This window comes from Dermacentor albipictus, chromosome 7 (assembly GCF_038994185.2).
Source record: "Dermacentor albipictus isolate Rhodes 1998 colony chromosome 7, USDA_Dalb.pri_finalv2, whole genome shotgun sequence".
NCBI classification, from domain to species: Eukaryota; Metazoa; Arthropoda; class Arachnida; order Ixodida; family Ixodidae; genus Dermacentor; species Dermacentor albipictus.
Window position 1 is genome coordinate 134995399 of NC_091827.1, and position 27055 is coordinate 135022453.

General features: G+C 49.0%; 2 protein-coding genes and 1 pseudogene across 2 annotated transcripts in view; 2 read left to right on the forward strand and 1 right to left on the reverse strand.

The window, feature by feature from the left end:
- Nucleotides 1-27055, reverse strand: part of LOC135911544 (tigger transposable element-derived protein 6-like) — a 374082-nt pseudogene that overhangs the window by 138042 nt on the left and 208985 nt on the right.
- The window catches only part of LOC135911545 (1-phosphatidylinositol 4,5-bisphosphate phosphodiesterase classes I and II-like), a 590731-nt gene that overhangs the window by 27731 nt on the left and 535945 nt on the right, over nt 1-27055 (forward strand). The window lies entirely within an intron of this gene.
- On the forward strand, nt 347-5468 carry LOC139047474 (uncharacterized). Its single transcript, XM_070521279.1, has 2 exons — nt 347-1600; nt 4669-5468. Exons 1-2 carry the CDS (start codon nt 751-753, stop codon nt 5466-5468), a joined length of 1650 nt encoding a protein of 549 aa, XP_070377380.1. The 5' UTR covers nt 347-750.

Genomic DNA, 27055 nt, shown 5'->3' on the forward strand with positions numbered 1-27055 from the left:
CGCATCGACCGCGTTACCAGGCCCTCGTTTGTCACCCCCCGTGGGTGACGCTTCCCTAAAATGTACCTGGAGGCCGGACCTTATTCCCGAGAAAGCTGCTTTGTGGAATCTCGTTCAAGGACGACCAGGCAAGGAGGCAACACCGGACGTATGCGGCCACCGGAGAGCCTCTGGATGTTGGCCAAACATCACGACACCTGTGCGGATGCAAACGACGGACTGGAGGAGTTACAAGCTAGAGACCCATAGGAAAGGGAGACCCGCTCAGAGACGTACACGGGCTTCATTGTACGATTTGCTCGTGGCCGTCGATAACTTCTTTTATTTTACTTGTTTCTGTGATAGCGCAGCACGTCATGCCGCATGTGTACTGGGCGCGCTAACGGCCATGATCCATGTGACGTCACATAGCGATATATATATGTACGCCGGCACTGAATAAACTGATTCCATTCCCGGTTTGGCTGCGTGATGACGTTATAACAACTGGCGACGAGGGTCTTGCATACCCACGTAAGCGACGGCCTTGGTCCTGCACGGGTGGACAGGCACGAACGGAAGCAAGCGAGCGGAGTTTTCGTCCAGCTTCAAGGCGCTGCACGGGCTCCCGGAGTACGGCACCGCCCACCGAACACCCCTGCGGAGGAAGCACTCGGCCACAAGGAACGACAACGGGGCTTGGAGCTGGCAGCACGTCCAAGCAAGGAAACGCCAAACTGATGAGTAACGGATATATGTACTGCTGTCGAAATGCCGCCACTGGGAAAGATGTCCGAGTTCGACCCGAAAACGCAAAACTTCGAGTCGTACTTAGAGCGTTTTGAACATTTCTTAACGGCTAATGATATCGCCGACGCAAAGCGCCTTCCCGTCTTTTTGACAGTCATAGGACCAGAGGCTTACGAAGTACTGAGAAGTCTTGTTGTGCCGGCTGCCCCGGGAGAAAAGTCATACGCAGAAGTTAAACGCCTCCTGAAGGAGCACTACAGCCCCAGGAGTTCCGTTATAGCAGAACGATGCAAGTTCAACCGGCGCGTACAACAGGAGGGCGAAAACGTGGAGGGGTTCATCGTGGAACTTAAACATTTAGTCAGGAAGTGTGACTACGGTGACTTTTTGCAAGACGCCCTCCGAGATAGGCTGGTTGCTGGCATACGGAACGAAGAGACCCAGCGTGCCCTGTTTGCTGAACGAGAGCTGACATTTGATGGCGCTTGCAAAATCGCCCTGGATAGAGAACTAGCGGCGCGAGACACTGAACAACTGCGGGCAAGAGAACGAGAGGCACCCGTGCTAGTCGTGAAAAGCCGACAACACCAGTATCAGAGACCAGCTAATCCTAAGCATGTCGAAGCCCGCAAGAACGAAAAATGCGCAAGATGCGGCAGGGGACACTCGTCGGAAGAATGTTGGTACAAAAATTTTATTTGTCGCAAGTGTTCGGCTGTAGGTCATTTGAAAAGCATGTGCCCAGTTGCTAGAGCGAAGCCAAAAAACATGCATGCGCTCGAGTGTTCTGACGAGGACTCGGAGCAGGAACTGTACCATGTCATTAACGCCAACCAATCATCTTATGAAGTGAGTGTGGAAATAGAAGGGCGTAAATTGAATATGCAGATTGTTACGACACCCCCAACCGGTGCCAGCAGTGTTACGAACTTTCACCGCTGCACCACGATTACGGCTTTGTGGTCCCGTAGCGCTCGTCACCCGTTTCGTGACAGAGCGTTGGTAGCGAAGACTCCGAGCCTGGCGTCGATGAGAATAACAAAAGGGACTTTATACATTATATACAGGTTATCATACAGGACATGAACGGGTCGGCACTGGGGCCGAGTGCTCACAACAAACGCGACTGTTCTCGCACGACGACGTCCGGCGAAAACGCGTGACACATCTCCCCCCAGTCGGGAGCGACACTGTCTCCCGGTGGGTCGGCGGATCCTGTTTTTCAGGCAGCGCGTTGCTGCTTTTATAATCCCAGAGGAACCATTGTCACTCAAACGGCCCAATACAAAGTCAGCACACGACAGTCGTCCGAGGGGTCCAACCAGCGACCGCGCTGGCCACCCGGTTCAAAGTTCGCGCGCGCGGAGACCTCCAGGCAAAGGGAGGTGCGGCGCCGGGCTGTCTGGCACACGCCGACACGTCCAATCATGCGGCTAGCCGAAACTTCTCCCGCAGGACCCCGCTGCCTGACGGCTCAGCATCTTGACTTGTGAAGGGAGAATTAGGGCGCTCGCAGGATAGATTCTGCATCTTGCAGATTCGGAATCCGGGCTTGTGGTAATGGCACAACAAGATTGACACCGGAGCGGCTGTCACAATTGTCCCGGAGCAAGTGTACCTGTCCGAATTTCCACACGTAAAATGTGAACCTTGCAAAATGTCGCTTCGCACGTATACTGGGGAGCAAATACAGCTAAAAGGGCAGTGTGACGTGGTGGTTAAGTACAACAATCAGTGCATGACTCTACCAGTCATTGTTGTAAAAAACAACGGGAGGAAGTCGCCTGTACTAATGGGGCGAAATTGGTTAGAACGTTTGAAGCTTGACTGGCTAGAAATTGGCCAGATTGCAGTTGAAGACAGAGTCGCGGTGCTAAAACAGAAGTACCCTTCCGTGTTTTCTAAAAAGCTGGGGACAATACAAAACTTTGAAGCAAAGATTGTTATGAAACCGGGTACAGTTCCTGTATTTTGCCGCGCTAGACCAGTTCCGTTTGCGTTGCAGGAAAAAGTTGAGCGGCAACTGCGAGAACACGTGGATACAGGCATGCTGCGTCCTGTAATGCGGAGTGACTGGGCTACCCCACTTGTCACAGTTGTGAAGGAAAACGGCAGTGTCCGGTTATGCGGGGATTACAAGACTACAGTAAACCCCTCTCTCAAAACAGATCATTACCCCCTACCCAGACCGGAGGACTTGTACACTGCCTTAGCAGGAGGAAAGGTGTTCAGTGTACTAGACCTTTCTTCGGCGTACCAGCAGCTGCCACTCACTCCGGAGTCACGACCATTTTTGACAGTAAACACTAGTCTTGGGTTGTTCGAATTTCAGCGCCTTCCTTACGGGGTGGCAAGTGCACCCGCTATCTTTCAGGCAATGATGGACGAGGTACTTCATGGCATCCCACATGTAGGCTGTTATATTGACGACGTTATCGTCACAGGGACAGATATCGGCGACTGCCAGGAGACACTAGAACGTGTCTTGCAACGCCTCAGTGAATACAACATCACGCTTAACCTGGATAAATGCCGCTTTTTCCGAAAATCGGTTACATATTTGGGTCACACAGTGACTGAGCAAGGCATTTACCCTACCGACACCAAGAACGCAATTTTACAAGCCCCCGAGCCCACTACAGTTACAGAGCTTAAGGCGTACTTGGGTATGTGGAACTTTTACTCAAAGTTTCTTAAGAACGCTTCGACAGTAGCAGAGCCGCTTTATCGGCTACTTAGAAAAGAACAAACATGGTCATGGACAAAGGAGTGCAGCACCGCGTTTAAAGATACGAAGCACTTGCTAACAAGCAGCAAGGTGCTCACATTCTATGACGTCAAGAAACCGCTCGCAATGCTTTGCGATGCATCGTCATATGGCTTAGGAGCCGTTATCTTTCACGAGACGGCTGAAGGTGAAGAAAAACCAATTGCTTTTGCTTCGCGTACACTGTCGGAAGCAGAAAAAAAATACGCGCAGTGCGAACGGGAGGCCCTGGCGTTGATCTTTGGCCTAAAGAAATTTCACCGGTACCTGTACGGCCGAGAATTCACCATCTATACAGACCACCAGCCACTGCTTGGGATACTAGGGCACGATAAGCGTATCCCGACTATCGCTGCCGCGCGTATGCAACGCTGGGCTTTAACCCTCGCAGCTTACAGGTACCGGCTGAAATTTAGGAAAGGAAAAAATGTTGAAGTGGCAGACGCCTTGTCTAGGCTGCCCCAACCAGGACCGGTGAACGACGAATCATCAGATTGCATGCCAATCTTTCAGTGTCTCCCGCTGACAGCAGAGGAGATTGCAAGGGTCTCGAAGCGAAGCTTAACTCTATGCCGCGTGGCACAATATACGCTAAACGGGTGGCCTAGACAGCAGGCAGATGAATTGAAATCTTCGCCGCGATGAGCTGTCACTAGAGCAAGGCTGCGTGACGTGGGGCGTAAGAGTCGTAATTCCGGAGCTGCTGAGGGACCGCGTGCTAAACATGCTGCACGAGGAGCACCCTGGCACCAGCCGCATGAAAATGCTAGCGAGGAGTTTCGTATGGTGGCCAGGCATCGATTTGGCCATTGAACAGTACGTTCAGCGGTGCAAGATTTGCCAAGCAGTTCAGCCAGCTTCTCGGCCGGTTCCTCTTCACCCTTGGCAATACCCCGCGCAGTGTTGGTCACGCGTACATGTAGATTTTGCACAGAAGGGTACGAACGTGTTTCTCGTATTGGTCGACTCATTCTCGAAATGGATCGAAGTATGGCCGATGTCCTCAACCTCTGCACAAAAAACATTGGAAAAACTTCGGGGTGCTTTTGCCGCTTATGGCTTGCCCGAAGTATTGGTGAGTGACAACGGGCCACAGTTCACCTCAGAGGAGTTCGCACAATTCATGAGCACCAACGGTGTAAAACACGTTCGCATTCCGCCTTATCACGCAGCGTCCAATGGTGCTGCAGAACGAACAGTACAAACCGTGAAAAAGGCGTTACTGAAACAGGTACTCGAGCGTGAGGCCGCGGGTAGGCAGCAGACAGTGCAGGAAAATATTGATAGTTTTCTGATGGCCTACCGGAACACACCGAGCAGTGTGACAAGCAAATCACCAGCTGAACTATTTTTGAGGCGACAGCCACGCATAAAGCTTTCACTGCTCCAACCAGATTTTGCAAAATCCATGCGAGACAAGCAGGAAAAACTAAAAGAGCAGCGCGATTTGTTTCGTGGGCAGGAGCGCAGCTTCGTGGTGGGGGACCGGGTGTTGGTGAAAACTGTGCGTGGTGAACGCGTTTCGTGGGAAGAAGGTGTTGTGATCCAAATTGTCAGTGCTGTGACATATATGGTGAAAGTGCGCGATCAACTCCGGTTCACACACGCCGATCACCTGCGTCCTGGACATGCTGACCCCGGCGAGACGCCCCCGCACGCGGAGGGGGGTGTAAAACAAACGCCACCAGAAGTGCTACCGGCAGACGACCGCACTCCGACACCAAGACAACTGCAGGCAGACCAGGATGGTCCCAGTTCCCCTGGCACGCCGGCAGACCCCGATCGCAGAAGAACACTAGAGCACGACGAATCAGTACCGCCACCCACGCAGCAGCCTGTACCGCAAGACTTGGCGGAGTCGCACGTGCCAGCGGCGCCAGCTGCACCCAACTCGGAGGAACAGCCACCACTACGTCGGGGTGCTCGTGTGCGCCGGCAACCGGACTGGTTTAGATCTGAGGACTTTAAGTAATTTCCTCTTAATTAGTCAGGTGGTAATGTTACATTGTTAATTACACTGTACCTAATCTTACTAGGTGTTATTCTAGTTAGCTAACCCATGTATTTATTTGAGCGGGAAGGAGTTGTGATAGCGCAGCACGTCATGCCGCATGTGTACTGGGCGCGCTAACGGCCATGATCCATGTGACGTCACATAGCGATATATATATGTACGCCGGCACTGAATAAACTGATTCCATTCCCGGTTTGGCTGCGTGATGACGTTATAACAGTTTCGAACTACTTTGAAGTAAACCTTCCGTTCTCAAATTCCACCTCAATGTCGGCCAACTGACGCAAGTAACGAGCTCACACGGTTCAATGAGAGTAGGAGCAGGCGACTCCCATATGAGTCGGTTATGTGCAGGTCTGGAGTTGCAGTAGGCCGTGGGTGGCAGCATGGAGTTTCTCACAATAATCACTCCAGGGAACTCTGGCGTCACCGTCCGTGGGAGTTTGCTAACGGGCGCTGTGCCTTCATGGGGCTTGTGTTGGCTGGTGTTGCGCTAAGCTTCGTCTGGATATGGCTGCACAGATAATGATTTCCTCAACTAAAATCTTCATAGAATGTTTTCATTGACCCACAATAAATGTTTGAATGAAGTTTACTCGCCCGCAGTATATACTCGAGCGAATGAAAGCAAAAACAGACGACGCACCTTCGCAAAGCGAGCGCCAACCTTGTCGTCTGCGCTCCCACTTGAGCGGTGGCCTGCCGAGACTCGTTACGTTTCACGTGATTGTGCATCCAGTGACAAGCCCTCATGATCGAGTAAAGCACGTAATGGTAGATTTACAGCAGTCTTTTACTGTCTGTTTTACTAAAAAAGGAAGCATTGTGACAGACGGAACGTCGCTTGGCTGACGCGTCTTCAAGGTGTTCTCGGAGAACGATGCCGATCCGAAGCCACCGTGCATACTTTCTCGTGCATACTACAGCAGCAGCAGCGCCAGTATGAGTGGTTTCGGGAGAAGGCCAAGTGTGTTTGACTTTTTATTTGTTGAATATTTATTTTGAATGTGTGTGTGTTGATGTATGAACAGCAGGCTTTATATCAAGCACATGTCTGTAACACGCATTTATGCAGCTTGCACCTTGTTGTACATTGTGTAATGTATTTGCGATAGAAATTATACGGAGAAGCGCAGTTATGCCGTCGCCGTGAGGTTCCGCACAAAGTCCAGGGGCGAAGGAGTGCGGCTCACTCTCGCCCGTGCGGAGTGCGGTGCCGGATAAAAGTACCATCCTTACTTCGTAGGCTCAACAAGGCTGATTCTTGAGTTAGTTGGTACGGTTTACTTTTAATGTCAAAGCCGTTAGCGAAATTCAAAATGACAGGGACTTGGCAGAGCGCTGTCCTGTGTCTCTGTCACGTCCCTGTCTTCTTTAATTGCGCTAAAGGCTTTGCCATTATGAGTAATTCGTATGGCTGCCTGCTAATTTGCTATCACAGTCGATGCTTTGCCTTTCGGGCGAAACTGCGTCTTTATTTGTTTGCTCTGTTTTATATATTAGTTATTCTTATTTTCCGCCCTGATTAGTGTGTCACCTGGAGGGAGGCTGGTTTTGACGCTTTTGTTAACGTCAAGATGTATTTGTGAGATAAAGTTGCAGTAAGGTGGGCGGATCAGATTAAGAAGTTTGCAGAGACAAAATGGTTACAATTAATACATGACCGGGTTAGTTGTAGAAGTATGGGAGACGCCTTGCACTGGACGTAACCAGGCTGATGATGAAAGTTGCATTGCAGGCTAGCAGAGCTTCCGACGCACTCGGCAGCTACGGTTCTCTCCGTCCTCGGATCGAGAGCAAGGTCACGTGGCTTGCCGAGCGCAGGGTGGACCGAGACGACCGTCGACGACGCTGGAAGGCCGAGATAAGAGGGCGCGCCGCCCGTATTGGTTCGGCCGCCGATTGAAACGTTTGTCTGGCCTACGTCTGGTGACTTGCTTGAGCCGTGCTGATTGCGTTGCGCTATAAGAAAGGTGATGCCACAAGGACGCACGCTCCAGTCGTTATTGGACGCAATGTTACGCACTCGCTGCAACACAATCACGAACGTGCACCGGTCATCTTGGGATGCACTTTCTGCTGGCTCGACCTGGGTACGAACTGTGCGCTAGTCGGGACTGTGCCGTCGCGCCCGCCGTCCGGCCCGGCGCTGTGTCGCTTGCGGCGCGAGCGGGCGACGCAGAACCAGCGTGCGCGTGACGAGAGCAGCTCGGCGAGCGCTCCTCGGCGATCGATGGCGTCCGGGGCTGGCAACAGTCTGGCCGCACCTGTTACGCTGCAGGACGACACGTGCTGCACGCGGCGCCAATCGATGGTGTGCGGCAGGGCGCGGCTGTCTTTCGAGTGCGCAAAGAGCCGGTCCAGGATTAGCAGGAGCTGTGAATGCACGCGTCGGGACGGGTTATAACAACTCTCCAGTGCCGGTTATCTTGCAGTGTTGGACAGGGAGAATAAGTCTCGTCAACCGGTAACGTGGCAGTTCGAAAATAGACATGCAGTAACGTATCGGCTAGGCCTTACTCCCAGGCACGGCTTATGAACGAATAGGCCAAATGACGTTAGGTGAACAAGGAACGGATAGCCTGGGTAGTGATCGCGAACGTATAAGCTTTTGGACAGGTGCCAACGCAAAACAGAAAGCAGTGATAGCAGGATGCTCAAAAATAAATGAGAAACAAATGACACATATCCAGAAACCATAGAATATGGAGGCGCTTCCTACAGTAGCCTGACTATATAAAGAACTGGTGGATGTCATGCAGCAGGAGACTAGAAAAACAGCGCTAGAATGATTGTTGGGCTGAAAAGAGGAAACCACGAGATGCAGAACAAGCAAATAACGCAAGCTATACAAGAGTGTGAGCAGGCCGGCGTCTAGGGTTCATAGAGTAGCCAAGTTTTCCATTGTGAGCTATTGCTTACATGGAAGAACTGGGATGGAATGGATGGAAGAGCGTCCCCCTTTTAAACCCGTTGGTCGGTTGCATCATCAAGCTCTTCTTATTGCTCCTAATGTCCTACCTGCCCCTCCGAAAAAAAAAAAACAAGACGCGCACAATTCCCAGCATCAAACTTTCTGAACCACTACTGCGAACTTTGTTTTTATATGCCTGCGCTCTTTGTGATCTCCCTACTTTTTCCCCAATAAATCTGTAGTTTCCTCTTAAAAATCTCTGTCGCCGACATGCTTACTTTCCGCCTGCTATACCTGAAAACGAAGGCCTTCAACGAGGCCAGAGGAGCCTAAACCGACAGCTGGGCAGCTATCTTCAAATACTAATAAACCATTTTGCATCGTTTCCCTAGCCTTACCGCAGCAAGCACATGTTTCTTCTTCCTTCTTATATTTCGCTTTATAAGTGCTTGTTCTAAGGCACCCTGATCTCGCTTCGAAAAGTAATGAGCTTCCCTTTGAGTTATCATAAATTGTTTCTTTCCTTATTTCGTTTTTGTTTGTAAGTAGTTACTCATGGCAGTTTTCATGCCATTGCTGCCATCCATGAGATTATCTCAGTCTCTCTGTTTTTCCGCTTGATGTTCTTTGTTGCTGTGTTCCCCACCTTTCAGGCCGCATACCTGCTGGTAAGCTTCCTAGTTCTTTTCCTTCACTGGGAGTCAATGTTTTTCCTGTACAAATGCCTGAACAGTCTGGCAACCCATTTATTATCTTCCATATACCCATATCGTTGTCCTAAATGAATTTTACTGTGCGCTTCTCTCACTTCAAAACTTGTCCAGCGGATATCACCCTGCACAGCTTCATTTGTAGTCTTTCTGTGGACGCCCAATGCGAGGCGTCTCCATACCTAGCATAGAAAGCCAACTTTAGAGAAGGCGAAATGTACCTTCCACACTGGTACGAAAATAAGCAGCGGAAGGAAGGAAAGAAATGAACTTTATTCAAGGTCCCGCAGGTCACGAGAGCTTTGGGGCTCTCATGGAGTGGGCGTCTCCCACGACGGAACCGGAAGGTTGAGTTTCCTGGTGGCGTTGTGGACCTGCTGGACGGCCCAGAGTTGGGGAGCGAATTCTTCGCTCCGGATTGCTTCTTCAAACTTGCGCTTGTCCGGTTCGGAGTTTATGTGAGCTTGCGAGCGCAGCGAGAGTAAATGATGAACGTTAAGGAATGTATTGAAATTGCTGCAATAAGACTTGTTGGAGAGCTCAAGCATGTAGTGGTTTAGTCTGTTTGCGTGGGGTATGTGTCCGTAGCATTGTGAGTGTAACCGCTTGAGCTCGAGTAAGCATGCGGTGTGGCGTGCTGTAATCTCTACGTTGTAGGTAGTAGTGTTTATTGATTTCATTGTATACAGTTCTTGTTCTCCGAGTGGTCGGCTGAAGCCGCGCGGTCTGTAAGTGCGCGCGCAGCCTCGTGTGCCGCCTCGTTAAGGTTGGGGACGTCGCCGTTCATTGGTCCTAAGTGTGCCGGAAACCAGTATATGACGTGGTTCTTAATCTCTTTCTTTGTGACAATTCTGAGAGCTTGTGCGCAGACCGTGTCCTTTTGGTTAGCTCTGATAGCGGCTGTGGAGTCGCTGTAGATGTGTAAAAGATTCTCGTCGGTGAGCCCAACAGCGATCCCAACCTGTTCGGCCTGTTCAGGGTTTTTTGCAATTACCGTGGCTGCATGTCTTGTGGATCCGCGGCCGCCCACAACCACCACTGCGAAAGCTTTGTTTCTCGCGTATGCCGCCGCTTCCACAAAAGCTGAGCGTTCGCGGTTCGCCAAGGCTTGGTTAAGGAGGAATTGTCCTCTCGCTTGTCGTCGCCCCCGTTGTTTTCGGGGTGTACGTTTCTGGGTATAGGACGGACCGCTATCTTGGCGCGGATGTTCCGTGGGAGGTCCGCAAAGTCTTATTCTATGTTTCTTAGAGAAAAGCTTAGCTTCCCTAGGGTCGTGCGCCCCGGAGGCGTCGTCGAAAGCCTAGCAAGCTTGGTGCACTGCTGGGCTTCGGCAATTTCTTCCAGGGTGTTGTGAATGCCCAGGTGCCCCAGCTTCTCGTTGCTGGTCGGATTGCCGAGGGCTTTGCTTGGTGACCTTTTCTGATTTGCACATGCAGTCTTTCCCTTTCGGATCTTGACCAATTGAGCATTGCCGTAATGTATGCGAAGCTACAGGTGACGAACGCGTCTATGGGTTTGATGAGATTATGTTCCTTGAGGTCCCTCTGTGTCTATTGGAACAGAGGAATCGCATGGGACTTGCGTAGGTGTACAACAAATGGCGCTGCTCAAACAGGAGGCGGAAATGAAGTTTTTTTTTAATACAAACGAGCCACAAGTGAGTGAAGTGAACGTGAGACTGTATTGACAGAAGACAAGCAGTGTACCTTCTTGTAATGATCATCATCACCACGAGTCTATTTCATGTCCACTCCAGGACGAAGGCCTCTCCCTCGCCCGCGAATTTCCTCATTTCATCGCCCCAGTTAGTCTTCTGCTGTCCTCGACAGCGCTTCCCTTCTCTTGGTACCCATTCTGTAACCCTAATGGTCCAATGGTTGTCTAACCTGCGCATTACATGACCTGCCCACTACATTTTTTTCTCTTTATGTCAATTACAATATCGGCTATACCCGTTTGCTCACTGATGCAAACCGCTCTGTTTCTGTCTCTTAACGTTACGCCTAAAGTTCGTTCCTTCGCTCTTTGCGCGGTCCGACCATGACATGGTGGTCCGTCCATGAGCTCAACCAGCAGTGCAAATAGATTGGGCGGTGTGTCCCACCTGTTTGCACCGACATTCACCGTTGAAGGTAAGCAACTTGCATTGCGAAGCAATTGGCTGACACAGGCATCTGCTGCCACTGCCAACACAACCACATGGACTACCCAGCATCTAGCATAACTACTTTCCAACCCGCACGTTTCTTTCCTTTCGGCGCCTCTAATGTGTGGCTCACATTTGGTGTCCCACTTTGTCTCAATATGGACAAGTCGGTTGCATGGGCGTCGCCTTCAGCAGCCACTTTTGCGGGCCTTTCCACCCATGTGGCTATCAACTTCATGCACGTCGGACCATGTAAGCACGTATGCTGGTCTCTGTTTAAGCTAAATATGGGCTCAGGAAGGCCACACGCAGAATTTGCCCATGGCTGCAGCAGCAAAGGACGAACTGGGAGCACCACTTACGGGACGTGTAAATTGCAAATCTATGTCACTGTGTGGACTGCAGGAGCAGGTGCGTACCTCGAGAGACTGCTTCCCAATGCAACTGACCAGGCTTCCACATCCGAGAAAGGTAACACGGCAACCAAAACCAGGTGGGACAGCAGTAAAACCAGATTCTGCAATCAATCACTTCATTGTAGCTTGCACAAAAACCAATGCTATCGAGAAGAAAAGCAATCTATGGGGAATGAGAAAGCTCGCATTGAAAAAAAAAGAAAGAAAAACACTCAGCTCTGCAAGCACTGCAGGCTAAAAAGATTAAGAAAAGTCAAGTGCTACTAGCATATGATGCAAAGGTTCATGCAAAACGCATGCCGATGCCACATCAGCTATTTAAGGAGAGGAATTGCACATGACAACATATACAAGGAAATACTGCTGCAGATATGTTGTGCTATAAGATGGGGACTAGTATAAAGTATGTGCAAATAATCGGTTGACCTTCATGTTTGAATCAGCAAGAATAATGATCTCTAACAATAATGGGGATCGAAAATTTTATACTTTGCAGAAATCGAATTTGACAAGGCCAGGAAGCTGATTAAGGAACGGCAAACTGGCGGAACTTTTGGCCAGCGCCGTGCGTGCTTCTTCAGAGCTTGCAGGTGCATCTGAACAAGAACAATTTCTAGAAAGTCTTTGTTGAAATACCTAGATAACCCGGCCAATAACTGCGCTGGTGGAATGATGGATGAGCCTCTTTTCAGTCTTGACACAGTCTGCCGTAAACATTATATCTCTTCCAAATACTTCTGGATCCGCATCTTTGTTTGTGGTGCCTTGCCAATTCAGCTCCAGCCCCTTCCTGTTGGTGTAGGTGGGGGCTCCTGTGATGAGGACCATGATGTGCTTGGAGCAGACTCTGTTGGGGCAGAAGAGTAACACATGAGATACAGCACAGATTAGCCAAACTCATGTAGTGTGTTCCTTTGTGTTTGAAACAATTTTGCTGAATCGGAAATATGAACAAAAATTCATCTCATCTGCTACAGCCTACAAACAAATGACTTTGAGCAAAACGACAACAAGGTGAAAGCAGGAGCCAACGTTTCGACAAGTGGACTTCCTCAAGGCGACATATGCTTTCCTCGCCACAGTATATATAGGTGGGGTTCTTCTAAAGGGGAGAGGGTGTAAGGCGGGAGGCTGCGGCAACGAACAAAGGTGTAGTAGCGGCGAGCATGTCGAATTGAGAATAAAGGAGTGCTGTGCACAAGGTCAGGGACACCGCTGTCTGTCAATCACGTGCCAACGCCCGTGTGCCAGCCAGCGTGTCAACGACGTGCACAGCAGATCTCTCTTACCTGCTTCGCTGGTGGTCATGGGCCATCGTGTCTCTGACAGAGATAATAGGAGTGGTAGAAAGAGGTGCTCGTGAAAAAAAAAAGGAAAGGAAATAATGAAATGGAATAAATAAATAAATAACAAGATAAAAGGAAGAAAAGACAGAAACAAGAAGAAGAAAATAAAAACCCTGCCAAAAAAAAAACAACCTAAGTGTTGTTGCCTATAGCTTGTAATTTAGCACAGCGAATAGATTCTAAAGCTCCTTTTGAAACGTTTATGCCTATTGGTTGCAGTGGTTTGAACTTAAAGATATGGTATGATTCTTTGTATTTCCTTTCTCGTTCAGAACGGAAATTCGCCTGTAATATGTAGAGTTTAAGTTCGTCAAAGTTATGACCTGGTTGGTTGAAATGCGCGGCGACGGCTTTGGGAAACTTTTTAGCTGTGTCCGCACGATGTCCGTTTAACGTGACGTTAATTGATTGTCCCGTTTCACCGTTATATTGTTTCTTACGGGAGGAACATTCAAGCATATAAATCACATCCGAACTTGTACATGTGAAGCTAGATTTGACTTCGTGTGTATAACTATTTGCAGCGCTTTTAATTTTAATGCCATTTTGAAGGTGCCTACAGGTTTTGCACCTGGGGCCACAACATGCTCTTATTACGGGGGAATGATGTTCGCTGACTTTTTCTGCACTAACCCGTCCTTAAGGTTCCTGTTGCGGCGATAGGGAACCCTTAGTACATCCGGGAACGTTTTCTCAGACGCTCGTTACTGGCCACAGTATGACGTATGACGTTACTCGCCAACCAAATGACGCGTAACTCAAGACTAGCAAGCGAATACAGCATATATCAGGCATACTTATTTCTGAACCCGGTGTTTACCTCGTAGTAGCAGCCAAAGCCCACAAAATACCCTTGTAGCAGGCAGTAGCTTCTCATTAGTGCTTGGAGTCTGTTGCCTTACACTGATGCTCGGAACAAATATTTTGACTACATCAGAAATTGAAAAAAGCGCAATTTTACAATATGAAATGCAAGAAGCTGTGACATTTATATTGTAATGGTTTGTGGCTGGAGATCACAGTTCGGTCCACTCTCCGCGCATGCGCAGGAAGGGGCGGCGCGCGCCCGCCTCTCCTGGCTGCCGTAGGTGCACTCCCGTGCTCGGTTGAACAAGGCAAGGGTGCACCTTTTCTTTTATGGTCACCTTTTTCAGAATCGAACAAACCTTGAATTCGGTGCATGCGCCGCCCCTGCGTTTCTGCTGCTTCCCGTACGTGGCGCGGCGTGAAGCATGAACTACGCGCTCGTGTGTTCTTGATGCTGTCCAAAGCAGCAGGCTATGTGTTAGCACAGTGTGCATGCATTCACAAGTTTTAGGCAGCCTACGTACTGCAGCCAGCAGCGTGCCACAAATTGGTTTCCAAGTAATGCACAGAATTAACGTAATTACTTGTCAGATTTTTTCAGCACGAGAAGTAATTTCTTTTTGAAGGAGCTCAACCAAGCAGCAAGTGAAAAAACAAGCAAATAAATAAAGAGTCTGAAGCCTCGCGTAGTGTAAGGCAACGTCTACAAAGGGCCCACGGATAATTTAACTGTTGCTGATAAAGCTGTGTTGTAAATTTAAAACAATGTTCCCCCTCAATTACTCTACAATATTGATAATATGCTGTGTTTTTGTAGGCTGCACCAAATTTTAGTGAAAAAAAAAACTTTTTCAAATAGCATAGTTCCAACCCTTGAGCTAAATTACTCGATAAGCCGTTCATTACTTCTACGGGAAATCAAAGCCCTTTATTTCATAATTAACAATTACACTAAAGGTATTTTAGCTCATTACTTAGCGACACATATTTCAGTCTACAAATTGGAGCTAGTGAATATGCAAGGCATATCGATTTAAAACGAATTGCAAACTTGCGGTAACAGAGCACTGTTGCTCCGCTTACTTTTTGAACAGAATGCTGTTTTATGCACTGCAGCACGAAAATAACTGGAAAGCCAATGCATTTTGTAGAACACCTTGAATTATCTTGAATCTGAGTCAATATCTTGAAACTGGTTTAGTCCTGAGAATTCGTTCTAAGTGCACATGCCTACCGGCTACAATTTGTAGATTAATATATGTACCGTAAATAATTAATTTAGAATTAATTCGTGCAATTATGTTAATGATTCTATTAAGCACTTTGACTTCTCGTCGTTATAATCGCTGCCTCACGGAGTATTTTAGCTCAAGGATGAAAATTGGGCTATCTGCCGCAGGCGCTTGTTAAAAATGTGCAGCTATATATAAAAAGTGCCAGGTCTATGATGGCTACCCGATTGCATGACTTCAGGGGTCACACAAACCTGTACTGACGAAGAATATCTAAATGTGCACGATCATTCGCACCAATTAGATAAATGTGAGTTACTGCCGCATTCATATGTCTCCATCATAAGCACATGCTAATTTCAGGCCAATGAAATACTGGTGAAAGGTGCCACTGCACTGCTGGAGTAACCTAGATAAATTGTGTAAAGGTTTATGAAGATCATTGTACATTGGTTATAGAAAGGCGGTACCTTCAGAATATTCTCTAACGAAGGATGGTGGCATTACGCTTGGATTATGTTGCTAGATTCGGGCTGATGCCTCGGTCGGTGGTTGTGCAGTGCTATATTATAGGCGTATATCGTGAATGGGCACGGTTTTTTAATGGGTACCTTCAGAATATTCTCTATGGCAGGATGGTGGCATTACACTTTATTTTTCTGGTGCATGCTTCGGGCTGATGCCGCGGTCGGTGGTTGTCCAGTGCTATATTATAGGCGCATATCGTGAAAGGGCACTGTTTTGTTGAATGGACCTTTGGGAATATTCTTTATCGCGGGATGGTGGCATTACACTTTATTTTTCTGGTGCATGCTTCGGGCTGATGCCGCGGTCGGTGGTTGTCCAGTGCTATATTATAGGCGCATATCGTGAAAGGGCACTGTTTTGTTGAATGGACCTTCGGGAATATTCTTTATCGCGGGATGGTGGCATTACACTTTATTTTTCTGGTGCATGCTTCGGGCTGATGCCGCGGTCGGTGGTTGTCCAGGGCTATATTATAGGCGTATATCGTGAATGGGCACGGTTTTTTAATGGGTACCTTCAGAATATTCTTCATCGCAGGATGGTTGCACTACACTTTATTTTTCTGGCGCATGCTTCGAGCTAATGCCGCCGTTGGTGGTTGTCCAGGGCTATATTAGAGGCGTATATCGTGAATGGCACGGTTTTTTAATGGGTACCTTCAGAATATTCTTTATCGCAGGATGGTTGCACTACACTTTATTTTTCTGGTGCATGCTTCGAGCTAATGCCGCGGTCGGTGGTTGTCCAGGGCTATATTATAGGCGTATATCGTGAATGGCACGGTTTTTTAGTGGGTACCTTCGGAATATTCTTTATCGCAGGATGGTGGCACTACACTTTATTTTTCTGGCGCATGCTTCGAGCTAATGCCGCCGTCGGTGGTTGTCCAGGGCTATATTATAGGCGTATATCGTGAATGGCACGGTTTTTTAGTGGGTACCTTCGGAATATTCTTTATCGCAGGGTGGTGGCATTACACGTTGGTTATTTTGTTGGCGCATGCGTCGGGCTGATGCCGCTGTCGGTGGTTGTCCAGTGCTATATTATAAGCGTATATCGTGAATGGGCAATGTTTTGCTGAATGGGTACCTTCAGAATATTCTTTATCGCAGGGTGGTGGCATTACACGTTGGTTATTTTGTTGGCGCATGCTTCGAGCTAATGCCGCTGTCGGTGGTTGTCCAGTGCTATGTTATAGGCGTATCTCGTGAAAGGGCACTGTTTTGCTGAATGGGTACCTTCAGAATATTCTTTATCGCAGGGTGGTGGCATTACACGTTGGTTATTTTGTTGGCGCATGCTTCGAGCTAATGCCGCTGTCGGTGGTTGTCCAGTGCTATATTATAGGCGTATCTCGTGAAAGGGCACTGTTTTGCTGAATGGGTACCTTCAGAATATTCTTTGTCGCAGGGTGGTGGCATTACACGTTGGTTATTTTGTTGGCGCATGCTTCGAGCTAATGCCGCTGTCGGTGGTTGTCCAGTGCTATATTATAGGCGTATCTCGTGAAAGGGCACTGTTTTGCTGAATGGGTACCTTCAGAATATTCTTTGTCGCAGGGTGGTGGCATTACACGTTGGTTATTTTGTTGGCGCATGCGTCGGGCTGATGCCGCGTTCGGTGGTTGTCCAGTGCTATATTATAGGCGTATCTCGTGAAAGGGCACTGTTTTGCTGAATGGGTACCTTCAGAATATTCTTTGTCGCAGGGTGGTGGCATTACACGTTGGTTATTTTGTTGGCGCATGCTTCGAGCTAATGCCGCTGTCGGTGGTTGTCCAGTGCTATATTATAGGCGTATCTCGTGAAAGGGCACTGTTTTGCTGAATGGGTACCTTCAGAATATTCTTTGTCGCAGGGTGGTGGCATTACACGTTGGTTATTTTGTTGGCGCATGCTTCGAGCTAATGCCGCTGTCGGTGGTTGTCCAGTGCTATATTATAGGCGTATCTCGTGAAAGGGCACTGTTTTGCTGAATGGGTACCTTCAGAATATTCTTTGTCGCAGGGTGGTGGCATTACACGTTGGTTATTTTGTTGGCGCATGCTTCGAGCTAATGCCGCTGTCGGTGGTTGTCCAGTGCTATATTATAGGCGTATCTCGTGAAAGGGCACTGTTTTGCTGAATGGGTACCTTCAGAATATTCTTTGTCGCAGGGTGGTGGCATTACACGTTGGTTATTTTGTTGGCGCATGCTTCGAGCTAATGCCGCTGTCGGTGGTTGTCCAGTGCTATATTATAGGCGTATCTCGTGAAAGGGCACTGTTTTGCTGAATGGGTACCTTCAGAATATTCTTTGTCGCAGGGTGGTGGCATTACACGTTGGTTATTTTGTTGGCGCATGCTTCGAGCTAATGCCGCTGTCGGTGGTTGTCCAGTGCTATATTATAGGCGTATCTCGTGAAAGGGCACTGTTTTGCTGAATGGGTACCTTCAGAATATTCTTTGTCGCAGGGTGGTGGCATTACACGTTGGTTATTTTGTTGGCGCATGCTTCGAGCTAATGCCGCTGTCGGTGGTTGTCCAGTGCTATATTATAGGCGTATCTCGTGAAAGGGCACTGTTTTGCTGAATGGGTACCTTCAGAATATTCTTTGTCGCAGGGTGGTGGCATTACACGTTGGTTATTTTGTTGGCGCATGCTTCGAGCTAATGCCGCTGTCGGTGGTTGTCCAGTGCTATATTATAGGCGTATCTCGTGAAAGGGCACTGTTTTGCTGAATGGGTACCTTCAGAATATTCTTTGTCGCAGGGTGGTGGCATTACACGTTGGTTATTTTGTTGGCGCATGCGTCGGGCTGATGCCGCGTTCGGTGGTTGTCCAGTGCTATATTATAGGCGTATCTCGTGAAAGGGCACTGTTTTGCTGAATGGGTACCTTCAGAATATTCTTTGTCGCAGGGTGGTGGCATTACACGTTGGTTATTTTGTTGGCGCATGCGTCGGGCTGATGCCGCGTTCGGTGGTTGTCCAGTGCTATATTATAGGCGTATCTCGTGAAAGGGCACTGTTTTGCTGAATGGGTACCTTCAGAATATTCTTTGTCGCAGGGTGGTGGCATTACACGTTGGTTATTTTGTTGGCGCATGCTTCGAGCTAATGCCGCTGTCGGTGGTTGTCCAGTGCTATATTATAGGCGTATCTCGTGAAAGGGCACTGTTTTGCTGAATGGGTACCTTCAGAATATTCTTTGTCGCAGGGTGGTGGCATTACACGTTGGTTATTTTGTTGGCGCATGCTTCGAGCTAATGCCGCTGTCGGTGGTTGTCCAGTGCTATATTATAGGCGTATCTCGTGAAAGGGCACTGTTTTGCTGAATGGGTACCTTCAGAATATTCTTTGTCGCAGGGTGGTGGCATTACACGTTGGTTATTTTGTTGGCGCATGCTTCGAGCTAATGCCGCTGTCGGTGGTTGTCCAGTGCTATATTATAGGCGTATCTCGTGAAAGGGCACTGTTTTGCTGAATGGGTACCTTCAGAATATTCTTTGTCGCAGGGTGGTGGCATTACACGTTGGTTATTTTGTTGGCGCATGCGTCGAGCTGATGCCGCGTTCGGTGGTTGTCCAGTGCTATATTATAGGCGTATCTCGTGAAAGGGCACTGTTTTGCTGAATGGGTACCTTCAGAATATTCTTTGTCGCAGGGTGGTGGCATTACACGTTGGTTATTTTGTTGGCGCATGCTTCGAGCTAATGCCGCTGTCGGTGGTTGTCCAGTGCTATATTATAGGCGTATCTCGTGAAAGGGCACTGTTTTGCTGAATGGGTACCTTCAGAATATTCTTTGTCGCAGGGTGGTGGCATTACACGTTGGTTATTTTGTTGGCGCATGCGTCGGGCTGATGCCGCGTTCGGTGGTTGTCCAGTGCTATATTATAAGCGTATATCGTGAATGGGCAATGTTATTAAATGCTAGCGAGACTCACGCCTCCGAGAAGAAGGCGGCGCGAATGCCACTGACAGCTGCCGTGATGGTGGTGACGATTTATTCACCCTTGACCACCTAGCCGGCTTATCGGATATGCTATACGTGCTTTCCACTGTGGCATTTATGTATATATATATCCATAATCTTTTTTTTGTCCTTCCTCGACACCTCTCCGTCTAGCTTGTATCACTACCTACGCCCGTAACTGATCCGGTCGTATTAATCTCCTTTTTCTCCAACACTCAGCTTCTCTTGCTTATCTCGACGGCTGACTGGTTGACGCTTCTCTCCACTTTATATGGAAGCGCTTCCTGAAGGTGCACGTTGCTTACTGGCCTCTCTGGGTGAATCCCTTCGCATTCTATTAGGATGTGCTCAGTGGTCCCCGGATTATTTCTACAACGTATACACATGCCTCAGCTTATTGCGAAGGCTTACTGCGGGATGTTTTTTGTCCTTAGGCAACCAACTCGATCCTCAAATAGCAAAGAACTTGTCTTCGTGTTATCGTACAGATTTTTCTTGCTAATTTCTTTCTTCTCATTCCTGTCAATCTCCATTGTCACTTTTTTTTCATTATTTGCATCCAATTCACACTCTGTTTCTCTCACTTTCTTTTTGGGGACTCGTGATTGCCTCTTTACACTTTCAGTGACTCTGTATTTGGTTACCAACTTTCTTGACCTCTTCCTCTATTCTGTGTCCACGCTTTTCAGGTACAGATACTTGTTCACATTAAGCCGCCCTTTTACTTTGATCCTTGTTCCTCACAAAAGTAATTTTACTCTGCGTTTTTCGGACTTCAAACGAGGCCCAAGCGATGTCACCCTACACTGCCTCATTTGTGGGTTTACCGTAGACCCCCAAAGCCAGTCGGCCTACCGATCTTTAGTTAACTTCCAATCTAGACAAGATGTCCCATTTTAATCAGAGAGTGTCATTGACGAACGTTAGCGCTGGTACCATTACTCCTTTCCAGATGCCATGTTCTTCCTCGTACTCATTGTGGCCTCAAATTGCCCTGCGTTTCATTATTGCTGCTGTAGTGCGTGTGCCCCTCGCGCAGTGGATGCGAATTCTGTTTTATTCTCGCTAACGATGCGACGAGCAAGGCGCTGAATATAGACGCGCGCCACCCTCGGTGCATCGATCGCTCGCCGTCGCGCATTTGCACGTGCGCGCGTGTTTTTACGAAGCTTCGATCTGGTGCTCGGAAAACGTCGCTTTCGGCGACCGATGGAAGAGCGTGATCACTGCGAGCGCGTTTTTCTTCCGGGTAATCGAGGGGAAAGGCGAGCCCGGCAGTTCATTAGTTGCACGTCTGGGTTGGTTCGAGCCGGCACTCGCGTGTTTCTCGCTGTGCCACGTCTGCGGCACATATACGCCTGCGCATGGACGCGTATATTTAGCTCGCATGGATCGCGCTTGTAGCCGGTGCAATTTTTGGTCTCGCTTCTTCGTGAATGGCCGAAGAGCCCACGAAACGTCGGTGGTGGGCATTATCTTATCGGCGCTGCTTTAACCGTTGGATACGCTCATTCCGATAATTTATTAGAGTAGATCATAAAGAGTGAAATATACGCGCGTTTGTACTTGCTGGCGAGCACAGCGTGATGGCAGCTCGCTCCGTGCTTTGCTGTTGCACCAGCCACGAAGGCGCGCGCAGGGAGACGTGTCAAACTGGAAAGAATGCCAGCCAGGGGACATCGAGGAGGGCTGCGAGGCACAGCCAAGAAGTCTGCAAACATCCCCGTAAGCTCTCCCGTTGCCAGAGCCCTTAAACACAGCGGCGAGCTAAAGTGCTTACATGTATAACCGCCTTCTTGTTACGCCCGAGAACACCTTATGCGAAAAAGAGTTTCGCCGCTGACACACGCTTTACGGCGTGATGTGCTTTGAGCCAGCGTTTAATATTACCATTGCTTTCCTCAGATGGTACGCAGTCAACTAGGCTGCAAAGGCAGAGAGCGAGCAGGTTCTGCCTGGTGCTCGAATAATGAGCACTGTGCGTGGACAGCCGTTGCAGCTGTGTGGGAACGTTGTGAGGATACGTTGGTCTAAGCGGAGCGTAAACGTCAAACTAAAAACACGGTGCTTTCAAAGCGTAATAAAACTGGAACCATTTAAATCATGCTGACTCGTGTAAACCGGATGCGGACGAAGCCTTGCGGTGACGCAACTTCCAGCATTAATGCCATCATGATTGTATCAACGGCGATACTACGGTTTCAGGTTACCCCAGCAGTAAATGTTCACCGCCAGACCGATTACGCGACTTGTAAGTACAACATTGCTTCTACAATAACCACATTTAGTAATAAGTTACCATAGTGGTTTGTCAAGTTCCCCGTTCAAGAGAAAAGCGAGAGACAGAACAAAGGGTAAATGAAAGAGAAGGAGGTTATCCATGACTTAGCCCATTTGGCTGGCCTACACTGGGGAAAGGGAAAAGCGGAGATAAATAAGATTAAGAGAACAAGAGAAACGGCGCTGTGGACATCGCTGATGTAGTAAGTTTTCTGCTCTGTATCACAGACGGTCACTCAGAAAATGAAATTATTTGGTTTTACGTGCCACAACCGCGATGTGATTATGAGACAAGCCGTAGTGGTGGACGGCGGATTAATTTCGACCGCTTGGAACAAGCTCAATTGACTCATCAGAGAGGTTTTTAAGCTTGCCCTCGGCTTGCCTGCAAGCACCCACACCGAAAGTCTGTTGAAGCTCGGAGTCCACAACACGCTCGAAGAGATTATCGAGGCACGAGAGCAGTCACAGCTGCTCACGCTATCCGGGACCCCGACGGGCCGCAAGATACTCGACGAGATGGGCGTCAATCCTTTCGACCAGTGCCCCGACGCCGTGCGGATTCCCAGCGACATCAGGTCTCAACTGCACATCGCGCCCCTTCTCCGCAATTTGCACCCCGCAAACAACGTCGGCAGACGTCGGGCCAAGGGTACAGCCCTACTCGAGTATGTCCGCAATAACCACATTGAGGCAAGCTTCGTGGATGCCGCGGCATATGTCCAACAAGAGGCATTCGCCGTCTCCATCGTAGACCCCAATTCAAGGCTCACTCGCTGCGCTACGGTACGCACTTCGAGGCCCGTGGTAGCCGAACAGGTTGCAATCGCGCTAGCTGTGCTCGATGGTCGCAGAGAGGCAATATATAGTGATTCCAAGGCAGCCATTAAGACCTACCAAACCGGTATGGTCTCCCCCCAGGCCCTCCGCATTCTCCAAAGCGCCAAAAGTGTCTCTCCGCATCCTCTCATTTGGTTTCCCGCTCACTTGGGGTCGATTGAGGGTTCTCCCTCTAACCCTAACGAGGGCGCACACGAGGCCGCGCGAGGACTCACTGACCGCGCCGCCTCAGCAGTCCCCTAGCCCCGCGCGGAACCCTTGCTTACGTTTAATGAAATCACCACACACTACTATCTGTCAAGACGGGTCTTCCCCCTCCCGCACCCCGCCTTATGTAGGGCGCGCGCGGTTACCCTTCGACCTTTACAAGCCCGTACGTACCCCAACCTCGCGGTTTTTCACGTCATATACCCCGAAAGATATCCCAGTGCGGACTGCCCTGCCTACGGACTAAGGGCAACATTGGACCATGTGTTGTGGGAGTGTGAAGCCATCGGCTCCTCCTTCAGCGAGGATAGGTGGGCTGCGCTCTTGGGCAGTCCCGAACTCAGTGACCAAACCCTGGCCGTCCAGAGTGCCCGCGATCGGGCCGTCAAGCTCGGCTTGGCGTTCCCTACGTGGGACTAGCCTGGTGGCGCGTGGTCTCCCCTGCGTCTTCTCTGGACCGAAATAAAGTTACTTCTCTCACTCACTCACTCGCTCACTCACTCACTCACTCACTCACTCACTCACTCACTCACTCACTCACTCACTCACTCACTCACTCACTCACTCACTCACTCACTCACTCACTCACTCACTCACTCACTCACTCACTCTCTCTCTCTCTCTCTCTCTCTCACTCACTCACTCACTCACTCACTCACTCACTCACTCACTCACTCACTCACTCACTCTCACTCACTCACTCACTCACTCACTCACTCACTCACTCACTCACTCACTCACTCACTCACTCACTCGGGGGTTCTTTAACGTGCACCCAAAGCACGGTACACGGGCGTTTCTGCATTTCGTCTTCATCGAAATGCGGCCGCTGCGGCCTGGATTTGATCCTTCGACCTCCTCCTTAACAGCGAAACGCCTTAGCCACTAAGCAACCATGGCGGGTAGTCGGTTACTCAGTCCGGTAGCCTTCAGAAGTCGGAGCAGCTGTTTTGTGGCTTTTTGTATGATATTCGAGGCCGTTATCTGCAGGTCTTGTTCATGGTAAATGGTTTTCTATCCAACCAATTTGGATTTGTGCAGATGTCATGTCTGTAACTCAAAAAATGGGCCGTAGCACAGGAGGTATTCTACAGTCTCCTCGACACAGTAGGCATTGCAGGTGCCATCGACCGTTCCAGTAAAAAAAAAAAAAAAAAAAAAAAAAACGTGCGCATTGGTGAATGCAACGCCAAGGCATAAGCGGCACAGCATTGCTCCGTCACTTGGCGAAACTTGAAGAGCTTAAATGCTTACTCTCGTACTTTGTTGAAGAGCTGAGTGCAAAAGTAAACATTTGAGCTTTTAAAGTTGGGCGAAGTTCCATAAATAAATTTCCGCCATGGACCCGAGAGGGGATGCTCTTTCGCCCTGTCTTACCCTCAGTGAGTTCTCAATCAGCAGATATGTCTGCTGTTGCAAAGACCTTCGATGTGTCTGTCTGCAAGGAGTATGCCGGCGTCAATTGAAGCTTTCATACGGTGACAACATCCATACGAGACCGAGAAAGAATCGAGAGCCCGCCGAATGTGTGCGTTGCTAAGGGAGCCTGTGAATTTCGATGGACAGGCGCTTCAGCCGTCGCAGGAAGCACGTTCGTCACACTTGGCATGTTCATGGATGCATGGGTACCTTACAGGGACGACGAGCAGCATATTATTTTTACCTATAACGGGGTCCATAGGGAGGACGCATAGGGTGTCAGGATTGGGGGCTCAATCCCATCGTCCGTGGTCCTTTGCCAAGATTGGAGTACGGCATGAATTCGAAGGTAGCTGGCCCATGCCGTCGTCCAACTTATTTACGCTGAGATCGTTGATGAAGTGAAGAACTGTTTCTCATCGAGAACGAGGAAAAGGGTTTATTTACAGAAATTAAATCAGTCTAACATGACTGCTTGAGAAAAAGAGTAACAGTCCAACATGACTGCATGAGAGAAGTGACTCAGTCTAATATGACTGCTCAAGAGAAGTGTCCTCAGCATTCGCACAACCACAGTTTTTATACACTCGATCCGCCGGTCATACGACGCGGCGACTGTTCGTTTACTCATCACCAACTCGCCGCTGCTCTGCAGATCAGTTTACGTACACAAAGGCAACCGCGCTCTGATGCCCGACGACGGCGTTGGCGGGGTGCCGTTCCGGGAACTATCGGTGCCGATCGAGGGTCGCTCGTTATTCCGTGCCACGCCGAAGCGTGAGACGCACCAAAATACGTCGTCCCCACGGCAGCTTGTCCATGCGTGTCAAATCAGCTCCGCGTTGGGGAACTCCGGAATCATTGTTCACACACGCCGAACTAGTTCCGTCACAATGTCGATGGGGCGGGTGGAAGGCGGCGGATTCCAGCGCAAAGGCCGCTTCTTTGAACGCCTCCCAGCTGCAGCGAAGGAGAGGGAGAGGTGCGCGTCGTGTCGCCCTGTCGTAACTGTGTGGCAATCTTGTTTCGCAGCTCGCCATTCTTGACAAGGGAAAGAAAAGTCCCAGTTCGGCCCGAAAGGCGAAGCATCGATTGCGATAGCAAATCAGTGGACAGCTTGCTGTACGAAGTGTTGCGGCGCTAGCTCATGTCTCGAACTCGGCTACATACGATAACGTGGCGACGGGTTCGTATTGAAGAAATCGAAAGCTCGGAAGCTGGGAAATCGAAAACCAACAGGTTTCATCGTCGCCATCATGGTCAGCCTGGCTACGCCCACTGCAGGGCAAAGGCCTCTCCTATACTTCAACTACCCCGGTCATGTGCTAATTCTGGCCATGTTGCCCCTGCAAACTTCTTAATCTCATCCGTGTACCTAACTTCCTACCGCCCCCTACTACGCCTCTATTCTCTTGGAACACAGTCCGTAACCCTTAATGACCACCTGTTATCTACTCTCTTCATTACTTGCCCTACCCATGTCCATTTCTTTTTCTTGATTTCAACTAAGATGTCACTAACTTGCGTTTGTTCCCTCACCCAATCTGCTCTCTTCTTATCCGTCAACGTTACACCCATCATTCCTCTTTCCTTAGCTCGTTGCGTTGTCCTCAATTTAAGTAGAACCCTTTTCGTAAGCCTCCAAGTTTCTGCCCCGTGGGTGAGTACTGGTAAGACACAGCTTTTGTACACTTTTCTCTTGAGGGGTAAGGGCAACCTGCTGTTTATGATCTCAGAATGCCTCCCAAACGCACCCCATCCCATTTTTATTCTTCTAATTATTTCATTCTGATGATCCGGATCCGCCGTCACTACCTGCCCTAAGTAGATATACTTCCTTACCACTTCCAGTGCCTCGTTACCTATTGTAAATTGCTGTTCTCTTCAGAGACTGCTAAATATTAGTTTTCTTTAGATTAATTTTTAGACCCACCCTCCTACTGTGCCTGTCCAGGTCAATGAGCATGCATTGCAATTGGTGCACTAAGCAAGGCAATATCATCAGCGAATCGCAAGTTACTAAGGTATTCTCCATTAACTCTTATCCCCAATTCTACCCAATCCAGATCTCTGAATACCTCCTGTAAACACGCTGTGAATAGCATTGGAGAGATTGTGTCTCCCTGCGTGACGCCCTTCTTTACTGGGATTTTGTTGTTTTCTTTATAGAGGGCTACGGTGGCTGTGGAGCCGCTATAGATATCGTTCAGTATTTTTACATACGGCTCGTCTACACCCTGGTTCCGTAATGCCTCCATGACTGCTGAGGTTTCGACAATATCAAACGCTTTCTCGTAATCAATGAAAGCTATATATAAAGGTTGGTTAAATTCCGCACATTTTTCTATCACCTGATTGATAGTGTTAATATGGTCTATTGTTGAGTAGCCTTTACGGAATCCTGCCTGGTCCTTTGCTTGACAGAAGTATAAGGTGTTCCTGATTCTATTTGCCATTACCTTAGTAAATTGTTTGTAGGCAACTGACAGTAAGCTGATCGGTCTATAATTTTTCAACTCTGGCGTCCCCTTTCTTATGGATTAAGATTATGTTAGCGTTCTTCCAAGATTCCGGTACGCTCGAGGTCGTGAGGCATTGCGTATATAGGGTGGCCAGTTTCTCCAGAACAATCTGCCCACCATCCTTCAACAAATCTGCTGTTACCTGATCCTCCCCAGCTGCCTTCCCCCTTTGCATAGTTCCCAAGGCTTTCTTTACTTCTTCCGGCGTTACTTGTGGGATGT